The 22,395-nt window shown below is 36.2% G+C and overlaps 1 protein-coding gene across 2 annotated transcripts; it reads right to left on the bottom strand.

Moving 5' to 3' along the window:
- Positions 1-1,991: 1,991 nt before the first annotated feature.
- Positions 1,992-14,607, bottom strand: LOC128509010 (titin-like). Of its 2 annotated transcripts, none has more exons than XM_053480515.1 (11): positions 14,512-14,607; positions 10,832-10,967; positions 10,451-10,547; positions 10,263-10,348; positions 9,982-10,153; positions 7,855-8,034; positions 7,640-7,762; positions 7,448-7,557; positions 7,313-7,340; positions 6,758-6,879; positions 1,992-5,813 (listed from the first exon to the last, which is right to left on the bottom strand). In XM_053480515.1, the coding sequence occupies exons 2-11, from the start codon at positions 10,964-10,966 to the stop codon at positions 2,409-2,411; spliced, it is 4,458 nt and encodes a 1,485-aa protein (XP_053336490.1). In that variant the 5' UTR covers position 10,967; positions 14,512-14,607; the 3' UTR covers positions 1,992-2,408. The 2 variants fall into 2 exon arrangements, with proteins under 2 accessions (XP_053336490.1, XP_053336491.1); XM_053480516.1 differs by lacking the exon at positions 14,512-14,607 and adding an exon at positions 12,442-12,449.
- Positions 14,608-22,395: the final 7,788 nt, after the last annotated feature.

Raw genomic sequence — 22,395 nt, 5'->3', positions numbered from 1 at the left:
ATTAAGTCTTATATAACTCTTATTCTGATAATATTAAACTAATATTAGTAAATATTTTCCTCACTTTAGCTAGCTCTTGTCAGCTTGTGTTTAACATTGGCTTTCAATGCCATTTACATAGTTTAGGTAAATCATGCTAACATGCTGCCTTTCTGTATGTAGCACAAACATGATATTTCCCGGTGGCTAAGCTAATGCCTTATGGAGTTTACAGATGTTTATAAACGTTTTAATAAATAATCATTTATTATTATTATACTGTCTTATTATTTTTGTCTTTTCTAGATGCTACATTGAAGAAGTGGCCGGCAGCCACCCGAGGGCAGACAGGCACATCTATCAATTCAAAGCTCACGAAGCTGAGAAGGTCCTCAAAATATATATATGTTTTCTTCCTGTTGAATTTTTTTGTCTTATTTTTGTTCTTTTACTATTTGATTGTTTTTAAAAAAATAAAAAAATTAAATTTCTACATTTTGGGCTTTTATTTATGTTGTCTAACAGCTATGGATTTTAATAATTTTACTAATATCTAGGTAAAAATATAGGTGCATATATATGCACATAGGTACATATATGCACGTATATATGTACATATATATGTACATATAATATAGGAAAACGGCCAATTTTATATATGTCACATATATGTCTATAGGTACATATATGCACGCATATATGCACGCACGCATATATGTACGCATATGTACATATAATATAGGAAAACGGCCAATTTTATATATGTCACATATATTAAAAACCTATATCGAACCTATATTAAAACATATATGTTTTATATAGGTTTTTTCCGTGTGGGCCTTCTTCGCATATCTCAATGTAACTGGGGTGAGAGCGCAGGGTCAGCCATGATACAGTGCCCCTGGAGCAGATATGGTTAAGGGCCTCGCTTAAGGGCCCAACAGTGGTAACCTGGTGGAGCTGGGGCTCGAACTCCCGTCCTTCCGATCAGTAACTCAGTGCCTCTGAGCTACCACTGCCTATATATATATATAGTGTGGCGTGGGCGGGGCGGCGGCTGACGACCAGCATGCCTTGCGGGGATGTCGGTGTATTCACCGTGATGGGGAAAGGTGTTTTGGTTAGTGGCTTCGGCCCTGTTTGTGTGTGTGGGTGTGTGACGTGTGAAATGTGCTCTAGTTCAGGCTGACACTGAATTAGATGTAGGCTCCTGAGTGAAGGTGTGCTAAATAAAGTACTCCCAGCCATTGCATTGGGCAGCAAATAAGCTCACTCGTCTCTCCAGCATTCCTTTCGGCGTAAAAACACTACAATATATATATATATATATATATATATAATTTAATTAATGTTAAAGTTAAGGAAAAAATATGGAATAATCATTATAGAGAAAAAAGAAAAAAACAATACATACAATGTGAGCCTTGTATTAGCGTTCATGATGGCTTGAAGTCATTATGGCATTATTCACTAAAAAGCTAAATCTGAAGTCTGAATCTGTTTCCAGTTTTTTTTTTTTTTTTATCAGAACAACAAATGAGCTTTTACATTGTCTGGTTTTACGTTTTACCATGTTTTACAATTCTAATTCTTACCATGTTTTACAATTTCAGTCAGACATGGCCAGACAGTATACTGTTAATAGGCCTTTCCTGAAAAAACTTCAACACGTTTTGCAACATTTAGTTTTTGTTCAACTTAGATATTTTACTAAAGAGAAAATTCTGCTCTTAATTTAAATATGTTAATACATTAATTATCGTATTTGGACTGTACAGTATATGGTCATAGTGTCTAGTTATGCTGGAAGTGTCAGGCCAATAGTCTTTAGACTATGGGAGATAACGTGTACCCAGAAGAAACCCACAAAGCAAATGATCCACACACACACACAGACCCAATTTATATTTAGGCATTTAGGCATTAGGGTGCATTATATATATACAGTTCTAGCCACTACACCAACTGGAATGCTGGTAATAAACATTGCCAAAATTAACAATCCCCAAAATGTTTATTTAAAATAAAATAAAATAAAAACCCCACCAACAATAAAAATAGTACTGATTAAATTGATAACAGGTAAGTACCATAAAAAAGTGTTAGTTGAGGGTCCACACTATTTATCTAGTGTCTTAACATACAACTTTTCATACGAATATAAAGATATTCTTATATAAAGAATATGAAGATCCCATAGAAGTGCATAACAAAGTAGAAATTTAGACATATCAAAAGGCTATTGCTTGTAAGTAACAGTTAATTAATTATATAAGAAAAAAACAATGTAAGAAAATGCAGACTACATTGTGCTTATAAAAATTGTAATAAAAATAATCGGTTACATTTAAAAATATTTTGTTCTTTTTAATTCTAGTTAAACAAGGAAAACATTGCGAAAAAAAAATGTAAAATAAAAACATATATCATTATACTATTCCTCCTCTTGCAAGCCGTTTAGATCTGCGAGGTTTTTCCTCAACTTTGGATTTTCTTTTTTGTTGAGGTTTCTTTTCCTCTTCTCCAATGATCTCTTTTATCTTCTCTGCCTGATCTTCCATTTCACTTTGACTATCTTGCATCACTCTTCTGTTTCTCATAGCTGAACTTTGTTCAGGTGAAGCTGGTTTGGATTTCCTGCCTCGAGTAATCGATTTTGTCATTATTTCAGACTCTTGGTCTGCATCTGTGATTTCTTTTTCCTGAAATGAATCGTGGGTCTTTTTAACCACTTTGTTACACTCTGTGTTATCATCATTATCATCAATCTCCTCATTCAGCTCCAAGATGAAATTATCACCTACAGTTACGCTGGCTTCAGTAATTTTCTCAACATTCTCCTCACTTTGCTCTGGCTCTTCTTGAGTATTTTCAAATTGAAGAGGTTCATCATCTACAGGATCAAATTTACCTGTATTGTTTTCAGACTTCATTATTTTTTCTGTAATCGGCTCAATTTCCCTCTTCTCCTTATTCCTTCCTTCTTCTTCTGTTACTACTATATCATCTTCTGACACATTTGCAAACTCGTTCAACTGCACATCTTTTGTCACTGTGTTTTCATGGCTGTTATTTTCATTTCCATAAGTTTTTTCCCCTGATATTTTTTGCTGGTCCTCATCTTTTTGGGTCATTTCTCCACCTATAGAATTGGTATCTTCTATTTCTTGACCTTTTCCTTGATCAGTTGTTTTGTTTTCTGCAGGTGATGTCACATCAGTCATGTCCATTTCTTTTGCCCTTACCGGTGAATCATTTTCACCCTGATCTTGATGTTGACGGAGTCGCTTGGATTTCCTTCCAGAGTTGTCTTTTATAGTTATTGTTCGTTTTCTCAGGGTCCGTTTCTCAACACCTACATCCTCTTCTGACTGATCATGATCTGCTTCTGAAATCGATATGTTCACAGTACTATCCTTTTCTCCTTTACTGTGTTTTCCTTTTTCTCTTTTACTAGGCTCTCCTTCAAATGATTTCTCACACAATGCTTCATCCTCCAGAGAAATTTTCTGTTGGTCACTTTTCTGTTGAGAACCTGCACTTTTTATGTGTTCTTGGTTAAACTCATCAGGTTCTTCTTTCTCCATGGTTCTCATGTGTTGATCACCTTCTATAACAATTTCCCTGTCTGTTATTTCTACCACCTTATCATCAACAGTTTGTTCTACCATATCTCTGCCTCCATCAGGCGCCTCTTCTGCATCATTTTCAGATATATTTGTATCTTGCAGCTGGGCTCTTCCCACTGATTCAGAGACAGCAGGTACCTGCTCAACATCACATTCTGGATTGGTCTCATGCGTCTCCTCCACAGCAGTCTTGACCTCTTCAGCACTTTGCACTGTTACAATTTCATTACTAACTTTCGTCATATGTCCCTCAGTCTGCGGCTCAGCTGCTTGTGTGCCTGTGACATGTTTAGGTCTTTTCCTCGGTGTTACCGTTACTGTTCTCGTCCTGAGATGTTTAATGAATACAGGTTCGACTTCTTCATTTGTGTTTTCATTAAGCTTTGTTTCTTTGTCTATATTTTGGGGACGTGTCAACTTTCTTTTTGGTGTAGAATTCACTGGTAAAGCTCTAGGGCTGGGATTTCTGCTTGTGTAAACTGAAATATCTTCATCCTGATTGCTGTCCTGGACTCTGTCACATTGGGCAGGTGTTATACCTTCTGCAAAATCTTTCAGAGATTTATTTTTATCCAATCTTGATAAAGTAGATTTTTCTTTTAAAGTGGAGTCTTCTACTTCTCTGTCTTGTTCAGCATTTGTAATAAGTGTGCTATTCGTACCCAGTTCCACTGCTGCTTCATGTTGTATTTTTTCTGTTACGTGTCCTGTTATATCCAGCTCAACCAATCCTTCCTCTTCATTTGCCTTGGTTAGCAATACTACGTCCTGCGATTGCAAGGGTTCATTTCCTTCTATCTCATTTCTACCAGTTTGTCTTTGAAAATCCACAAGCACAACAGCAACGTTATTTAGTCCTACCATAGATGTGGCCTTGATTACATTGTCCCTGTTCTTATTGGCATCAGTTGTCTCCTCTTCCAAATTACCAATTACTACAGCACTCTCTTTCTCAGCTGTGTCCTCTCCATCTGTATTCAGATCTGCTTCTGTAATCTCCACCCTCCCTTTTATTATTTCTACTATTTTTCCATGTTCAGTTTCTGTCATTCTGTCTATATCTTGCTCTTTTTCACTGGGTTCAACTTCAAATTCTTTGCCCTTATTTCTGTGTTGAGTACTGTCTGACATATGAAGTTCAAGATCTACGTCCTTTTGAGACACTGAGGTTTCTTGAGCTTCTTTATTAGCATCGGCATACATCAGTGGAACTTTTGGCAGTTTCAAAACTGATGTGGTTTCTTTACTGGTATGGAAGGCATTTGCTGAGACTGGTTTCTTCTCCTGCTCTTCAACCTCTATTTCAGCATGATGTGTCTTTATTTTGGAATGTGAACTATCTTTTATTTTGTTTTCCATTCCAATGATGTTCTGGTTATCAGTTATCGTTTCTTCCAATTGCTCCTTATCCACATTTCCCTCATCCTCAACATCATTATTTAAAGTAGAAATCAAGTTTGCACTGGTAAAATTTTCAGTAGTGATGATTACTGACTCAATTCCTTCTTCCACTGCAGTTCCAGTGTGCATTTCTACAACTTCCTCCACCTGGTCGATTTCAGAATGCTCTGATGCTTGCTTAGTTTTCACTTCTTGTGTTCTCACTGCTTTAGATGCTTTTGTAGAACTCTTGTGAACTGAATTTGTTATTTCAATTCCTACATCCTGATGATTTAGTCTACTAGAGCATCTTAATGGAGTTACAAAGTTTGTTTCATCTTCTTGCTCTTCAAACAGTTCATCTTCACTTGACTCAATAATATCTGTATTTTTTATTTCCTCATCTGGTGTGTCTCTGTCAGGCTTTGTATTTTTCACCTCCTTTTGAAACTTAAAGGTTTTCCTACCAACTGGCAGCAACTCCTTTTCCAGATCATCTTCAATGTCTTTGACCTCTCCAGCTCTTTCTTTAGAATTTTCAGTTTCTGATGACATCTTAACAATTTCCACCTCTTCCATGTGCTGAGAATTTTTTGGTTGGCGAGGAACTGTAGTAATTGGGGCTTCAGATGTCTTCATGATTTCTTCATCCTCATTGCCCTTTGAGCTTTGGATTTCCTTAACAGGAGTCATTTCTACCACTTGTTCTTCTTCTGTTTCTGACTGACAGGTAGGTTCAGAAGTCAATCTGGTTTGTTCCTCACAGCCAAAAGGAGTAATCGCTGATATTGCAGTTACATCATGTGTCACTGTCTCCATTGTGTTCTGTAAAAACATGTCATTAATAAAAAGAATTAATGAAGGCCTTTAAAATCCAGAATCTCATTTAATAACCCTGCGAACACATTCTTTTTTTTCAGTGCGTCAACAGTGGAGGCACACATTTCTATGCATGGAATGTAATTTATCAGGCTATTCTTATTTGTGAAAAATGTACAGTATGTGCGTAATAGAAATGAGTAACTGTATGCAAGTTAATACCTAAAGATTCCCATTTCACTGACTGTCAATCATCATCATTTCTACTTTACAGTATTTTAGCCACAGGCACATTTCTGTGTAAAACTGGAGAAAGTTCTTGCATTTCAAAGCAAACTACTAGCTGAATCTTACAGCTCATGACACAATATACTGTAGTATGTTAATTTCCAAATATGGAAGCAGAAAAGACAACCATAATAAGACATTTTCACACCATCTCTGTTTTTTTCCCTTCCCTGCTCCCTGTCGGGGGTCTCTACAGCAGATCACCTTGTCCATGTGGTTTGATTTGACCGTGGTTTAAAGCTAGACGCCCTTCCTAATGCAAGCCTCCCCAATTTATCTAGGCGTAGACCTACAGTAGTAGAAAGTGTCCACTGACTTGTGTGACCCCCAGTGTCTGAGGTTGGTTCTTTTATTAGAAAATGAGCTCAGGACATGGCTACAGTATATACAGCCCAAATGCTAGTTTATTGTACACACACACACACACACACACACACACACACACACACACACACACACACACACACACACACACATGTCCATAACATTACCCTTTTAAAGTGATGGTTAAAATGTATTGCAATTTGAAGGTTGTGATTTCATGTGAATACAATATGCAGTTTTTACTCAGAGGATTAAAATGTGTTCTATTTACTTTTAGAATTGAGGCCTCAGGATCCTAGGTAACTTCATTTCTAATAAAACATAACACTTACGCGTACCTTGAGTTCAAGCTCTTGTAAATTCAAATTAAGTTTGTCATATTCATGCACAGAGTCATCTCCTGCATCCTGAACAACAGGCTTAATGTTTTGTCGGCTTGTAACTGTTGTGTCCTTCACCTCTGTTATGATCATAGAACATAGGAAACAATAAAACAACAATATGTTACTTAAGAGTAAGTAGTATTCCTATTTATAGTAATTGAATTGTTAAATAATGACATCTATATTCTTCACTTGAAACTTTGCTGAGATAAGCAAAATAACAAAAAAAACTAAAAAGTTTATTTAAAACTCTATATGAATGTGCATTCATCATTTTAAATATAAATTTTGATTTTATAATACATTTTATTAGACAAAAACTGGGGCAGTGGTAGCTGAGGGAGTTCAAGCCCCAGCTCCATCAAGTTGCCACTATTGTGCCCGTTGTCCAAAAAGGGAAGGGGAAAAAAGTGCTCTTATAATAAACATAGATTAATAGATTTTGATGTAGTACAGTACCAAAGATAAAACAGCAGCTCTTATGAAATTTTCATCCCTTGAAATACTTGCCTTTTATTTTGATTTGCTGACCCTCGTTCTATAATGTACAGATAAAAAGATAGTTTTTTTTAAAATAATACACTATTGTGACAATCATATACTGTATACATTTTCATAATTAGAAGTAATTAATACATTACATACTACATCTTTCGTGTATTCCACAGTCTCCAATACTTTAATAATACCAACTTTCACCCTGGAGTCATTGTCTTCTATATCAAAATTCAACTTCCCCACAATTTGGTGATTGCCTATGAATAAATTAGCAGAATTAACCAAAAATACCAACTTAATAGCCTGCTTAATATACCTGAATGTTCAGCAACTACTTACCTTTTAGGTCTATTTCATGTAGCTTCTTTGCTATTGGAGTTCTCTGAAAGGGGCTTCCTACCCCCACTATTTCCAGCAGCAGCTTCGAGTCTTCTGGATGACAGCTCAGATACTTTTTACAAACTATAACATGAAATGTTGCATAGTGCATGTGTGAGGTACAATAAAAAAGCCACTGAGAAAATACAGGCTACAGCTACAGTTTTTAGCAATACCTTTTTTCATGGCTGGTGAAAGTGGATATTTCAAGCCCAGGGAATCTGGTTTGAAGCTGGCAACAAAGTCCTCCATCATTTGAGTACCATATCCATTTTGACGGTGACATTTTCGGATGAATATGGTATCCATGACAGGAAGCTGATAACAGGTAGTCAAGAAGCCATCACATAATCTTCCTATTATTGAGAACAAATAGATGAATTAGAATGGAATTCTGTGAAAATGCGGGTCCTGGGTTCACAAAATATGCAGTAGAAAAAGTTAGCAAGTTAGATAAAGAAAAAGTGTTACAAGCGTTACAAAGAATGCTGAAGATCAAAAGAAAATCTGAATGCAATACCAATAAGTCCGTTTTCCGTATCATTATCCTCCTCAACCAGTGTCAATTCCACTTCAGGATCTGATGACAGCACCATATCATAGTACATGTACAGTCTTATGCAAAAGTTTAGGCACCCCTTGATAAATCACAAAGTTCAGTGATTTTTTTTCATTGAAAAGATGTTAACACAGTCTCTCTTGGAAATGGAAAAAATGCACAACATTTTCAGCAAAATTTATGCAAATTTACTTTTTATGCCATAAATTAAGCAAAAATAAAAAATAAAAACATTATTATGGCACTTTGCAAAAGTTTGGGCACCCTAAGAGTTCCAAAGTCTCAGATTCTTTTTACAAGGTTTCAGACCGTAAGCAGCTCCTTGGATCTAATGCATGGCAACAGCTGTCATAAGTAAAGCTTTACAAATACTTTGACTCATCAAACCTTGCTCACACACTTGCGGACACTCAACAACTATGGGTTCCTCTGCAGGAAGATTTAGCAGACTCAGGAGTGGTGGTGCAGCGTTCCACAAGACCTTCATGGAAGAGTCAGCAGAAGAAAACCTTACCTGCGTCCCCATCATAAAATCCAACGTCAGAAGTATGCAACAGAACATCTACAGACGCCTGATGCGTTTTAGAAACGAGCGCTGTGGACTGATGAAGTTAAAATAGAACTCTTTGGCCACAATCAGCAAAGGCATGTTTGGAGGAAAAAGTAGCAGCATTTCATGAAAAGAACATGCATGCAATGTTATTATTTTTAATAATAACATTGCATGCAATTAATATTACAGAACTAGAAGCCTTTTGCAAGGAAGAATGGGAGAAAATCCCAAGGACAAGAATTGAAGGACTTTTAGCTGCCTATAAAAAGCGTTTGCAACCTGTCAAACCTGCCAGAGGAGGTTACGTATTATGTAGGGTTCCCAAACTTTTGCACAGTGCCACAATAATGTTTTTATTTTATATTTTTGTTCAACTGATGACATAAATAGAAACTATGCATCAATGTTTGCTGAAAATATTGTGCATTTGTTCCATTTCCAAAAGAGACTGCTTTTTAATTGAAAAAAAAAAAATCACCAAAATCTGTTACTCACAAGGGGTGTCTAAACTTTTGCATACGACTGTATGCACCATACAGTATATTTTACATGTGCATACATGTCCATGGTTTCATAAGGAAAAGTGAATGTAACCAAATGTAGTAATCTCATGTATCTTGTACACAAAGTGCTCATGCATTTCGTGAGTGCTCTAGCCTTATAGCCCCACGGCTTATTCATTTATTTATTCATTTAAATAGATTTATATATAATATATATCATGACAAGCATTGTGGTTCCCAAATGCAGCAAAATTACTGCTAGTGTTAGGAACAAGATGAATAAAAAAAGCGATGTATCAATTTGAAGGTAAAACAGAAGGTTGCCTTTCAGTTCTCCCACATGTATAATACAGTGTTTGCACAACACAATTTTTACACTAGCTGGTAAACTGCTGTTATACAATGTTTAAGCGTCCTTTTTCGTGGCTACAACATTTTCCAAAAATCCATTAAATGCATTTCATTTACTCAGGGCAGCTGTTATTTTACAGAACTGGTAGTTTTGCTTCACTGATCATGGTTTACATAAACCATAGAAGTTCAAAGCTAAAAGAAGGTTATTAAGCAGTTTTTAAATGAAACATTTTATTATAGAAAGCCAGTTTTTATTTTGTTTTATCTGGATTTTATATATATATACACTTTAACCTCTACTTCTATCGTCCACTGAATGACAGACAGATTGTACCTTTAGGTTTGACTGAGTAAAAGCCAATAGCTTCTCCATTTTTCCAAAGGATTTTGGCGATTGCATCTTCTCCGTGACAAAGAAAGGGAAGATCATCCTCAGCCTTCTCTTTCGTCCTGTATATAATTCTGTTCAGAACATACAGAACTACCCTTTCTATAAAGGTTCTGACCTGTGGTTAAAAGACAAAATTGTCTTTTAATATTTTACCTATGTTTTATATAAATGATTATATGGGTTGCAGATGATACTGAAGTGGAAGTAAACGGCTGACGACTAACCTCCATCAGTCCTGTTCGTGAGGAGTCTGCTGTTTTCAGAATATCTTCAGCTGACCACCACTGATTTAGCAAGTAGAGCCCAACAGCTAACATCATCAGGCAGAGGACATTGCATTGGTGGTGTTATATATATATAATAATTAGTTTTAATATTCATCTTCTTATTTATGTATGTTTATGTATGTTACCGTTTAAAGACTCAGGGGGAAAGACTGCAAGTATCTTCTCTTTACTGTTTACTCCATAAAGCGGGACAAAAACCACATTACAGAGGCCGATCGTTATCTACAGCATGACATTAAAAAAAGAAAATAACTGATAATCATTTAGATTAGAACTTTCTTATTATTATACATCCTTATCATTTTAAACTGTCTTGTGAAATATGCAGTTTCGTTTACTTGCAAATGCTAGTTATAATCTTTCTTCACTTTGAATAACTACTTATTAACGGTTTCACAATCTCATTATTAACATTTATCCATTTTTATGACAACCCATATCGAAGGCAAACATTAAGTTGAAACTTAGAAGTTCTAGACATTTAGGGAACAGCAGGCTGCTCTTACTTTCTCTGATCCAGGTATGCTTAAGTACTCATTCTCTTTAGGATTTATGTAGAGTAGTTTAGACATGTAGTCTTTTGCTGACTTCTCTAGGTCTTCAGAAGCCACAGTGGCCAAATGATCCACTGGATACATCATCCTGGGAAAGAAACATCATTAGTTAGATCACAAGTGTTGACGGAAATCTCCAAAATCACTTTTATTGCCTATAATCAGAAGGCAGAACATATCTATTACCACTTTAAAAAAAATCTTTGATGCAATATGTACTGTAGTTTTATAACAGGATAGCCCAATGCCCAAACCCCAGCCACTAGACGCAGTGTGGGAGGGTAAATAAAAATATTATAAAAAGATTATTTATAAATAAATAAATAAAAAGATTATTAATCCCTTTTTAAAATAAGGTTGCACACTCTAATATTGTATTTCATTGGATCGCTTTTGCTTTGATTATGCCCATGGCATCGCTTAGATAGGTTTATGCAGTGTCACAACATTTATTTTCATCTAGAGTCACATACTGTAAATTTTGTCTTTTCCCAGTCTTGTACTGAATGGATGATGGGAAAGTCAGACCCTACTGTCGGATGGGGGATAGGAGTGTCAGATGAGTGTGTCAAAGTGTTCGCCAAGGATTCTCAATAGGGTTAAGGTGTGTACTCTGTGTTGGCCAATTCATGTGTGAAAATTGTGTCTCATGCTCCATTAATCACTCTTTCACAATTTGAGCCTGATGAATCCTGGCATTGACATCTTGATACATGCCCATGCCATCATTTAATTAAAAAAAAACCTTTAATTTCTTTTCACATTGTGTGTCTGGAAATCATTTTTTATTAAATCCTAACAAAAAAAACTAAACTGTACCAAAAGAATCGATTTCTCTCTGCTTAAAAATTAGTGAACAGAGTAATAGTTTTTAGTAAGATTTAACACAGTGGCCCAAAAGTATTGGAACTACAGGGTCTTTTTGCTTTTGCTATGAAGTGATGACATCAGGGTTTGAGATTAAAAGAAGAATACAAGACAATAGATTAGATTTTTCTACGCTGATAATTACACCTAGATGCATTATTTCAGATGGTTTTCTAATTCAATTTTCTCTTCAAGATGTGAAATTTGAGCTTGTTTAGAATAAAGTCTTGTGATTGAGCAGGCTTATTGAAAACCTTACATTTTTTTTTTCATCATGATGAAGTCTTTTGTCGCATTGGCAGCATGTCTATTAAGTCTGGTAAGAGCTATTAATTGTTTAAACTGTTAATCTAACAGGCACACCCGGGCAACAACAAACACCTGTCAGAGATGTGATCCAATATTTTTAATCATTTGACTTATGGCTCATTATTTCAAACAAAAAGTGTGATATTTTAAGTTGTTGAACACATCTAGATATTTAGAAATATTAGCAAACAAAATCTCCTCGTATTAATCTACAAATGTAATAAAATATATCAGCCCACTGTTTTAGACACATGCATAAAAATATATTGGATGTTTAGCTAAACTTAGAACTTATTTAAATGTAGTGTTACATGTGTATTCATATTAAAAATAATAATAATAATAATAATAAACTTGTGCAGCTTAGTCACTATTCCTTTACTCACCTCGTGATATTTACAGCCATCGGCAGTTATTTCACAACTTGAAATAGTAAAAGGCAAAATCCTGCAACATGCCCAAACAAAAGAACCTTTTCCTCTAAGCACCTTGTTTCCCCACTATTAGTCAGAGAAAGCTCAGAGTTTCACATCCAAATTCACAGAACCCTAAAAAATCTCTGCTTGGTTTAGAGCATTGAGAACCATATTTGTGTTCCATACCAAGACACACTGCTCCCAGTGTTTGCCCTCAAACATTTGCTTTTTCACAGCATGCTATCGAAGACACAGGAAGTATCCACCAAATGTCCTTCATACACAGAAAACATATGGAAATGGAAGCATTTAATGCACCATAGACATACACACCAACAAACATGACAAAGTCTCTTATCTCCTGCTGAGAGCTCCTAACCACACCCTTCTCTAGTTTAGCAAGTTTCAAGTCCGTGCTAATAAGATTTGTTGTATGTCTATGTCATAAACAGCAGGGTGAACTTTTTCATCACCTGTCACTCAGTTTTCAAAGATGAATTGATGAAAAGCAGGTACAATTTTACTTGAAAAAATGGCATAGAAAATTCTAAAGGTTAGAAGGAGGTGTTTCATGTGCATGTGTGTGTTTGTGTGCGCCTGCCTTGTATGAACCTGCAGTCAATAGTTCCTCTGTCAATGGATATTACCATTGAAGCAGAAAAGCTAACCTGTGTGTGAGAACGTGTAGATTCACTGAAAACCAGATTCCATACACTCCCTCCAAGCCTGAACAGCCACGCAACTCAATACACACACTCTGATATTTATTTTTTGATTCACAACAGACTTTTTCTGAACTATTTGTACACTAGATAGTGAAGTTGCAGTTGTAATAGTTGGCTAAGGCACCAGTAATTCTTAAACCTTAGGATATGTACTGAAGTAAAAAGAACAAAGTGTACCATTCAGATCACAACACACAAAACCCTTCCCACAAAGTGAGGGTCAAGCAGCTTTCTTTTTCCAGTCAATAATTCGGAATTATTTTAACCATAACATGCTTCCAGCTATTTGATTAATTGATTGATTTAAAATTAAAAGTATTAAAATCACCCACACTTGTTCAGACGACACTGCAAACTTCTGTATGCCAGTTAGACTGTTAAATTGTCTTAAAAAAAAAAAAAAAACAGTTTACGTAACTACTGTATTTACACATGGTTAAAATGTACACATATTGAAAGAGCTAATTGTGAATGCAAAAAATGCATATGCATTGTCTGTCATTCCTGGATACATTTACAAGTAGGATATTTATTATTTCATAAACACACACAAAGTTTAATTTCAGAACAGAGTTAAGTAACCTGTTTGCACACAGGAGGAGGGAGGTAACATTGTTCCTCAGCCTGCCATATATATATTTTTTAAACCAACATTACAAATTTATGCAAACTAGTGCAGTGCATCTTAAAATAAGATTACTACTTTGCATTTATGTTATCACAGCGTCACGAGTTAACAAAGGCACAATTCGATAACAGCCATACTGACTAAACTCGGGCACAAGTGTGTGCGTGAGTGCGCGCGCGCTTATTGCTGGGGTATAGGCAAGCTCATCTTCTAACTTCAATAAGAAAATCACCTATTAAGCACAAACAAACTTATTTATTGCTCATGCCATGTTTGCAGTTTGGTTCTATTTGGAGTTCAGTTTAATATCCTCAAAATGAAGTGAGCTGAAGTTGTAATTTACAAGCTGAAAACACTTCTGTCTTGAACACACTTCCATGTCAGTGCAAATAATGATCAATGCCACTAGTGTAATTTTCCATTAAATTTTTTACAAATAACAGGGAAGTCTACTGTTTCCTGATATTTAAAAGTCTAAAAAAGAGCGTTGACTCGCACACCTGCTGTTCATTTGACTTAATAAATAAAACGTCGACTCGATTAGAATCTAAGAAGATTATTGGATGAATTATTTAAAAGGACATGACGCCAGGTGAGCGCCGATGCTTTCTTGGCCCGATAACAGTTTGTACTGAAAAAAAACAATCACAAACTAAATGCGTAGCATAAACCAGAACAAACACTCACCCGAATTATGTTGAAGATACCAGCTCTGAGCAGCGGGTCAGATCAAAGTCGTGATGTTTATTCTATTCTGCAGAGCTCTTTGATGGCAGTTTGGAGTGGTTACATTGTAGCTAAGTGTGCAAAAATGGCTGTGTAAAACGCCCCCTCCGGCCGCGCGCGCGCACATAAACAGCTGGAGTAACGAGCGCGCGCTCGAGCCTGTTGCATAATCCACATTCTACACTCCACAAAATTATTTTGTGTAAAAATACACACTCTCTAAAATTCAGTCCAAATGAAATGATGTCAGCAGGCATAATGTTTTGATAATAATAATAATAATAACAACAACAACAACAACAATAATAATAATAATAATGTTCAGCCACCATGTTTTGCTGTTATTAGGGCTTCATGATTAGTATCATGTTCTCATGCAGAAGTGATTATCATATTAATCATGAGTGACTATGATATTAATCACTTCCACAAGCAGGTGTGTGGACATGATTAACATCATAGTTACTACTGCGTGTAGACATGATTAATGTCATTACAGTTTCTGCCCCAGGGAAATAACACCGTGTGTTTTTTGTAGATACTGTCTACTGTATATGTCAACTCACTCAATTCAATAAAAAATTTTTGTAAAGCATGTTAAACAACGATCATTGTTGCAAAGCAGCTTTACAGAGTCACAAAGAAAATTAAATAAATGAGTTTTAAATGTGTGAGAAAATATGTATAAAACAAAATGATCAGATCAAGCCAAGGGTGACGGTGGCTAGGATAAATTCCCTAAAATGACATTAGGAAGAAACCTTGAAATAAACCAGACTTACTGGGGAACCCATCCTCATTTGGGTGATATCAGATAGCAGGGATTGATCTCCAGTCATACTGAGTGTTAGGTAGAGGGATCAATTCATTATAACAGGAGAGGTGTTTAAGTTTCTATGGAGTCCACTTTTGTTACTAGCTGTCACTTAGAGTTTAAGACAACAGCAACAGTTATTTTTTTGCAAATTCTTTTTATGGAACATTTATCACATACAAAAATATCAAGAAAATCACTGAACGAAGAACAGTGTATTATTATAAAACAACGGGAAAGAAAAAATGTACAGGAAAACGCACACCCACCCAGAACAAACCAAAGATACAAACAAAACACACACGCATACAAACACACATTCTCTAGCTAGGTTGGACCTGTGTGAATTAGACTGGTCATACATACTGTACATTCCAATGCATGTTCAAATAATCATTAAGGCATTACCTATAAATTTGCAAAAATAAGAAATAACAGGTTTGCCCCCCCCCCCACCCCCACCCCCCCAAACACACACACACAACACCCTCCCTCTCACACTCTCTTTGTGGAGCTACGTATAACATTCCTGAGTTGCCAGTGATCCCAACCCCTTCTGCCCTCCGGACCTGGTGCCTCACTTCTGGTTGGATTACGTGTCTTGGCTTATTCCTGAGCATGGCCCTGTACGTTCTGCTTCAGGTGTGGTGACCATCCAAATGTGGATGGGTTTCCTGTTGAGTCTCGTTCCTCTCAAGGTTTCTTCCTGTTGTCATCTCAGAGAGTTTTTCCTTGCCACTTGTATTTTATCTCCTATGGCTTGCTCATCAGGAACAAACAGATAGTTATAGTCAGGATTTCCACTCTAACTTGGTGGTGTGATGCCACCCAATGCAAAGGAAGTTATTGTCAGGACACTGAGTTGTTTTTGGTGCATGGGATTTGAGCATTGGCTGAGAACCGAACCCAGGCCTTGGTGAGAAACCTACCACTGAGCCACCAATCTTCCATCTCCAAAGTAGCTTGTCCAGAAGTGTTTTATCTCCTCTAATAACACAGCAATTTTTTTAGTGTTTCCAGGATAATCTCTGGATGTTTGTACAATACAGTTTTTGTAGACGTTCCTATAACAGGTAGTACATGCTTCTTATCAGCTATTTATGAGAATAATTGCATGAAGAAAAAAAAATGGTCCTTTGTCACAGGCTTTAAAACATGAAAGAGAAAGACCGTCTGGACCCGGGAGTTTCCTGTTGTTTTTTTTGTCTCTGGAAGTGCCATCTCACATCCTCTTCATGTATCGTAAGTTAAGCTTAGAAACCGGGGTAGGACTGAGGGGATATCCACACTGATTTAAGATTGTTAGCAGAAAAACCTGTTTTTTACCATTTCAGTATAGCTTTTTTTTTTTTTTTTTTGCCTGCTCTGATCTGCTTTCTCAGTGAGATTCAGACCTGTTTATACATGACCTCATTCCAATTATGTAGGCATTCCCCTTGCCCTGACAGAGTGGGCTGTGAACCATGGTGTGTTATTGTCGTATATGTGGAAGGTTTTCGTTGGCACACATGTCTTCACAAAACTGATCTAAGATATCACAGTGTCAGTCAGTTTGTCTGGTTAGCCTAAATTTTAATAGCACATCAACTTTCCTTTTACAGTACAATTATACCTTTCAATCAAAATCTTCTGGCCAACCAGACAGAATGTGATACATCATTATAGAATTATGATACCCTAGGTATTGTAATATTTGACCACACGATGGCGCCATTGTCCCATCAGGATCCATTTAACTCTAAAATTGTGTTAGTATTCTTTTTGACCACATAATGGCACCATTGCCTTATCGACATCCCTGTTAACTCTGAGTCCTGTTGATAGTTGATGTTTCAGTTCATCCCAAATGTCTTCAGTGGAGTTGATGTGAGGGCCCTGTGCACACCACTTCAGTCTTTCCTACTACATGTGGGTGTGATTGTCAGGTGTCCACAAACTTTATGACGTATACACTTAAAGCATATATGTAAACATAGGCATAGGTATCCACAGGATCAATAGTATAGGGCTATACTTATGCATCTTCTGGTTAAATATGCTGAATTTATGTTTATGCTGAGAAATTAAAGGCAAATCATTCTTTGACACAGTCATGTTACATTAGGAGTATATCTTTTCTACCTTAAGTCTATCTAATAGTGTGCTGAGTTTTTGAGCATGTTTTATTAATGTTCACTTTACTATTTATTAAAATTCCTTTCGCCATGCAGGATATCCTACCCAGCACAGCATAACACATTTGCAGAAACCCACATTCACCTGCAGTACCATGTTAAAATGGAAGGTGCCCCAGATTAGTAATACAGTCCAGCATATGGCATTCCCCTCTTCGCCCACACTTCTCCCAGGGAGGGCAGGAAGCCACAAGCTCGTATAACAGCCAGTTCTTCTGTCTATATCACTTTGCCCCAACTATTGCTCCATGCCATGACCTGTCACCACTCAGAGACAATAACAACAAGACTTTGGACATGTAATCTTTATTATGATTTATTGAACGAAACCCTGTCCTTCTAGTTTTACTTATTGATGATGCACTTCAAAAAATATTCATTAATTACCCATCCACCTGGGCGCTAGACAGGTTGCATGTAGAGAAAGACTCATTAGAAAGGAGAATATGATACATGGCATTAACAATTGCACCCTTGTGGGGCCAGAGACTGAAACCATGTATTGTGTTACGTTCTTGTGGATTGTGGATTGTGTTATGGCCGAGTGCTTCGAGGCGTGCTGTTGTTTCAGTAGTGTTTGTAATCCATAGAACTATTTCTGTTTCAATACTCTTAAAAGAGATTATTTATAAAAAAAATTAAAAAAAACTGTTAAACATGTTCATACATTAAACTTCAGACAAATGTGAAAACCTCACAAGCGGTGATGCACATGACTTTTTTCTACTCTATAATACTCTACTGTCTAAGATGTGTATATAACTAGATGTATTGCAGGATTTACAATAAAACCCTCATTTGTGGGAGAAAAAAAGAAAATGCAAGAGGAAATGGTGTCATTTTTCATCTAGTATAAAAGATAATGCTTTAATCTATGAAAATAACCTGTAAAACACCCATTATTATTTTCTTTGTCAAGGAGACAATGGGAGCACTAGAGCACAACCTGAAAGGAAACATGAGAAAGAAATATGTGAAAAATCAGATTACCACTTCAAATTACATTAACCCCTAAAATCCCAAGTTATATATAGTTATTTATCTCAAACAATGTTATTGAGCAGATTAGAAATAACAAATAGAAAAGATGAATTGGTTTATGGGATGTTTTTCTCGATTCTGATTAGTTTTTTTTTTTTTTAACAAAAAAACAACAACAACAACATAATATTTAACCCATTAGGGAACATGGTTTAGACCCCATCATACACTGGCACTTTGAGTCAAAACCTTCTGTTCAGCTGTTAGTTTCGGACTCTGTTTCCGGGAAGCAAGCAATTTCGAATTTGAGTTCTTTTATAATTCCAGGTAAAACGTTAACCATTACATTTTACAATGGCATTTATAACCTAATAATCTGAAGGTGATGACAAAACCTGACGATTAAACCTGCACAATTTCTCATTACAAAAGTGTCTAATCTTTTATATGCTAAAGTTCTCTTCATGGAAACATTTAGTATTTCTGTAAAGCTCAGTTAAACTGACCACTGTTTCTTTTAATTTTTTTAGACATGGTAGGAGGAAGTGCACTTTGGTGTTTTTCAGTAACATGACAAGTGTCATTTTCCTAATGAAACTTCATAAGGAGGAAACATTAGAGAGGCTGGTTAGAAGTTGAGACACCTTTTGGCAATCGATTCACTGTACTAGAGTCTAAAACTATTTTATGGGACTTTTAAAAATGTATGCAAAAATACATGTATTCTTACTGTTGTATTTACACCAATAAAAAGTAAATAAAATATAAGAAAAATGATTCAATAAAAAATATGTTTATTAACAGTTTCTTTACAGCTTGAACCATTAGCCAGATAGATATCTTTGGTGAGTATTAGGAATTTATTTCCAGGTGTTATCAGCAGATATTAGTTTCAGTTAACACTTATCTTTACAGTCCAGGTGTGGGTTGTAGTAAAAGTTCAGCTCTTTTTAATTCAGATAATCCGAGCGTTCAGGTATAATTTGTATTTAAATTTGTCATGTAGTTACCCACCACTGTCTTAATTGTTATTTATTTAAACTAGAACGTTGTTAGTAAACATAGGCTAACGAGTCTTCTTTATCTTTTGATGACTTAGCAGAACTGGAGTTTTGCTGCCATCCTCTTTTCTAAAATTTTTCCAATAAGCCAAGAGCTAGTCCTAAAATTAGATTGGCTTTCTTGATTAGCTAATTGAGGTGCTTGCTGTCTCCTGTGGATGATGATGGTCCCCAGTAGTGAAGAGGAAAGGTGATACTGTAGGACTGTTCTATGAGATGCTCCTCACACAGTTTGGTTAACAACATGATCCTCACTGTAGATCCAGGTTTGTTTGTTTAGATGTGGGTGCAGCTCTTTGGTAGGCAAAATATTGGGAATGCTGGTGTACCATGACCAAATTCAAAATTTTATTTATCACATGCACAACCATACACAGTACGATATGCAGCGAAATACTTAAACGGCACTATAGTACAATGGAAATATTGCACTAGAATTGAATTTAGCTAAGAAATACCTCAATAAAATAGTTTTTAAATAAACAAAAAATTTGGGCTGGCACTTATGAAATTTACAAAAGTAAAAACATAAAATAGAATCAAAATAGAAATATATGAATTACACAACAGAATGAAAGTGTAAACTGTGTAAAATATTAAAATATAAAAGTTGAAGAAGTGTCCAAATATGGCGTGTGTGTGTGCGTGTGTGTGCGTGTGTGTGTGTGTGTATGACAGCAGCAATGTGATTGTCCATGTTCCAAACAGCTCAGACCCACGCTGTGGGTACGACAGCAGCAGTACAATTGAAACACAAAGTATGACATGATATATACTGTATGTTAGCAGCAGTGTCTATGTCTATGTTCCAAACGACTGTTATTGGTATGAGCTGTTTGGAACATGAACAATCACATATTTTTACTACTAGTGTAGGTCATCAGGATGTGAATGCAAAAAGTCTATAGCCCTTAAAAGAGGTGGAGTTTCCTGTTATTGGCACTCCTTTATACAGGAAATCCTCCAATTTCAGAGAGTTTTCTCTTCTCACTTGGTCAAATGTATTAGTCAGACAGTTAGAACGGTAGGGTGCAAAGGTAGTGGATTTTGTGCCTTCAGTGGTTGAGTCATTAATGAACAAAGTGATAATGGTTAATGTGACTGACAACTAGGGAACTAGGCTTAAGAAACATATTTCACATGTTTTCCAGTTTTGTTTTGTTTGTTTTTTAGCCTCATTTTATTTCACACACTTGTAATTATTTCACCACCCTAAGCTGTTTTAATGATTTATTAATTTATTCATTTGCAATACAGATGAATGTTAATATAATGACAAGACAGTCACAGCATAATAGTGTTACAGAAATGATTTTCTAAATTTAAATAAATGATTTTCTGATCATTTACAGTATAATATAGATGCTTTCTTTTAATAGTGTATGTTCTGTTTATTTACATCCCTTGGAAACAAAAATATATGTAGTAAATTTTTGCTTTTTTTACCTTGAGATTAAAAAAGTCATACCAATTCTAGAACATTTTACTTGACCCAAATTTTATGGCCCAACATTACCTTAGCCTTTACAGGTCTGTACTGTACAGTATGTGTTGCCTTAATAAGCTTCTGCCAGTGCTTGTCTTGTTTAACCACTGGCTGCTGTACTTGGGCCAGATGAGGGGAAGGTGGAGGGCACTTCTCTCACTGCGCCTGAGGCCTGTGGATTAGGGGAAGTAGGGTATCATATAAAGGCTCTTTGTTTCAGGAGAGTCCGTGTGTGTAGGCCAACTCTGTAGACACTGCTGAGTGACATGGTTTGTCTCAGTGTAGCCATGGCGCTTGCTTGTCTGTCACTTATCCATAAGCCTCCGTCATCAAACACACAAAGGGCACGATTATAACTCTGATTACTCTTATGGTGACAGCGACCAGAAAAAGCCAAGAGCACCCAAACCACACTCTGTTGACTTACTGCAGTTTTAAGACTTCCTAGGGGTTTGGCTCTAGGAGGCAGAACACTAGAGTCTGTGATCAGATTTTTATAGTTTAAAAACCATCACGAGAAAGCAAAAAAACTTGTTTGGTGTCAATTACAGTTTACTCCATTGCTCATAAAGGCTTAATGGTAATAGTAATCGTATTTCCTATTACAGAATTAGATTTTCTATTACATTCTGTAATAGGAAATAAGAATAACAAGTTTATGTAAAACCAGGTATAAAAACAGGCTAATGATCTCAAATTACCCCTACCAAAATAAAGTATATTTTATTACAGGTACAGTAAAACCTCGGATTGCGAGTAACGCGGTTTGCGAGTGTTCCGCAAGACGAGAAAAGATTTTTATTAAATTTTGATTTGGAAAATAAGCAAGTCTTGTTTTACAAGTACCGAGTATCATGTATCATGCATGCGCTTCTTGTTTTGATGCCCAGTGTCACGTGATCACAACTGAGCCAACAGTTTTTCTCTCTCTCTTGTGCTGCGGAATTGTGGTTAAATCGCCTCCACTGCACGTCTCTTACTGGTATAATCGACATCCGTGCACGCGTGTACTGTTTACTATAACACTGTGACCACGTGTGTGTGTGTATAAAACATATTTTATTTTCTGTTTGTAAGCGCATGTGTACAGTGCACGTGTACTGTTTCTTATAACACGTGTGTGCGCGCATGTAAAGCAAAAGAAAGTCTTAATAGAGGTTAAAAATCTATTTTCTCTTTCCCTCTCTGTTTCAGTCTTTGTGTGCACGCGTGTTTAGTGTGTGTGTGTGTGTGTGTGTGTGTAGAGCAGAGAGGGGGTGCTTCACACACACATACACAAAGGTAAGGTGCAAGTTCATTTGTTTGTTTGTTTTACGTTTGTTTGATTGA

Source organism: Clarias gariepinus, chromosome 21, assembly GCF_024256425.1.
Source record: "Clarias gariepinus isolate MV-2021 ecotype Netherlands chromosome 21, CGAR_prim_01v2, whole genome shotgun sequence".
Taxonomy (NCBI): domain Eukaryota; kingdom Metazoa; phylum Chordata; class Actinopteri; order Siluriformes; family Clariidae; genus Clarias; species Clarias gariepinus.
The sequence above is the reverse complement of the archived record's forward strand: the minus strand, read 5'-3'. Positions and strand labels throughout refer to the sequence as shown.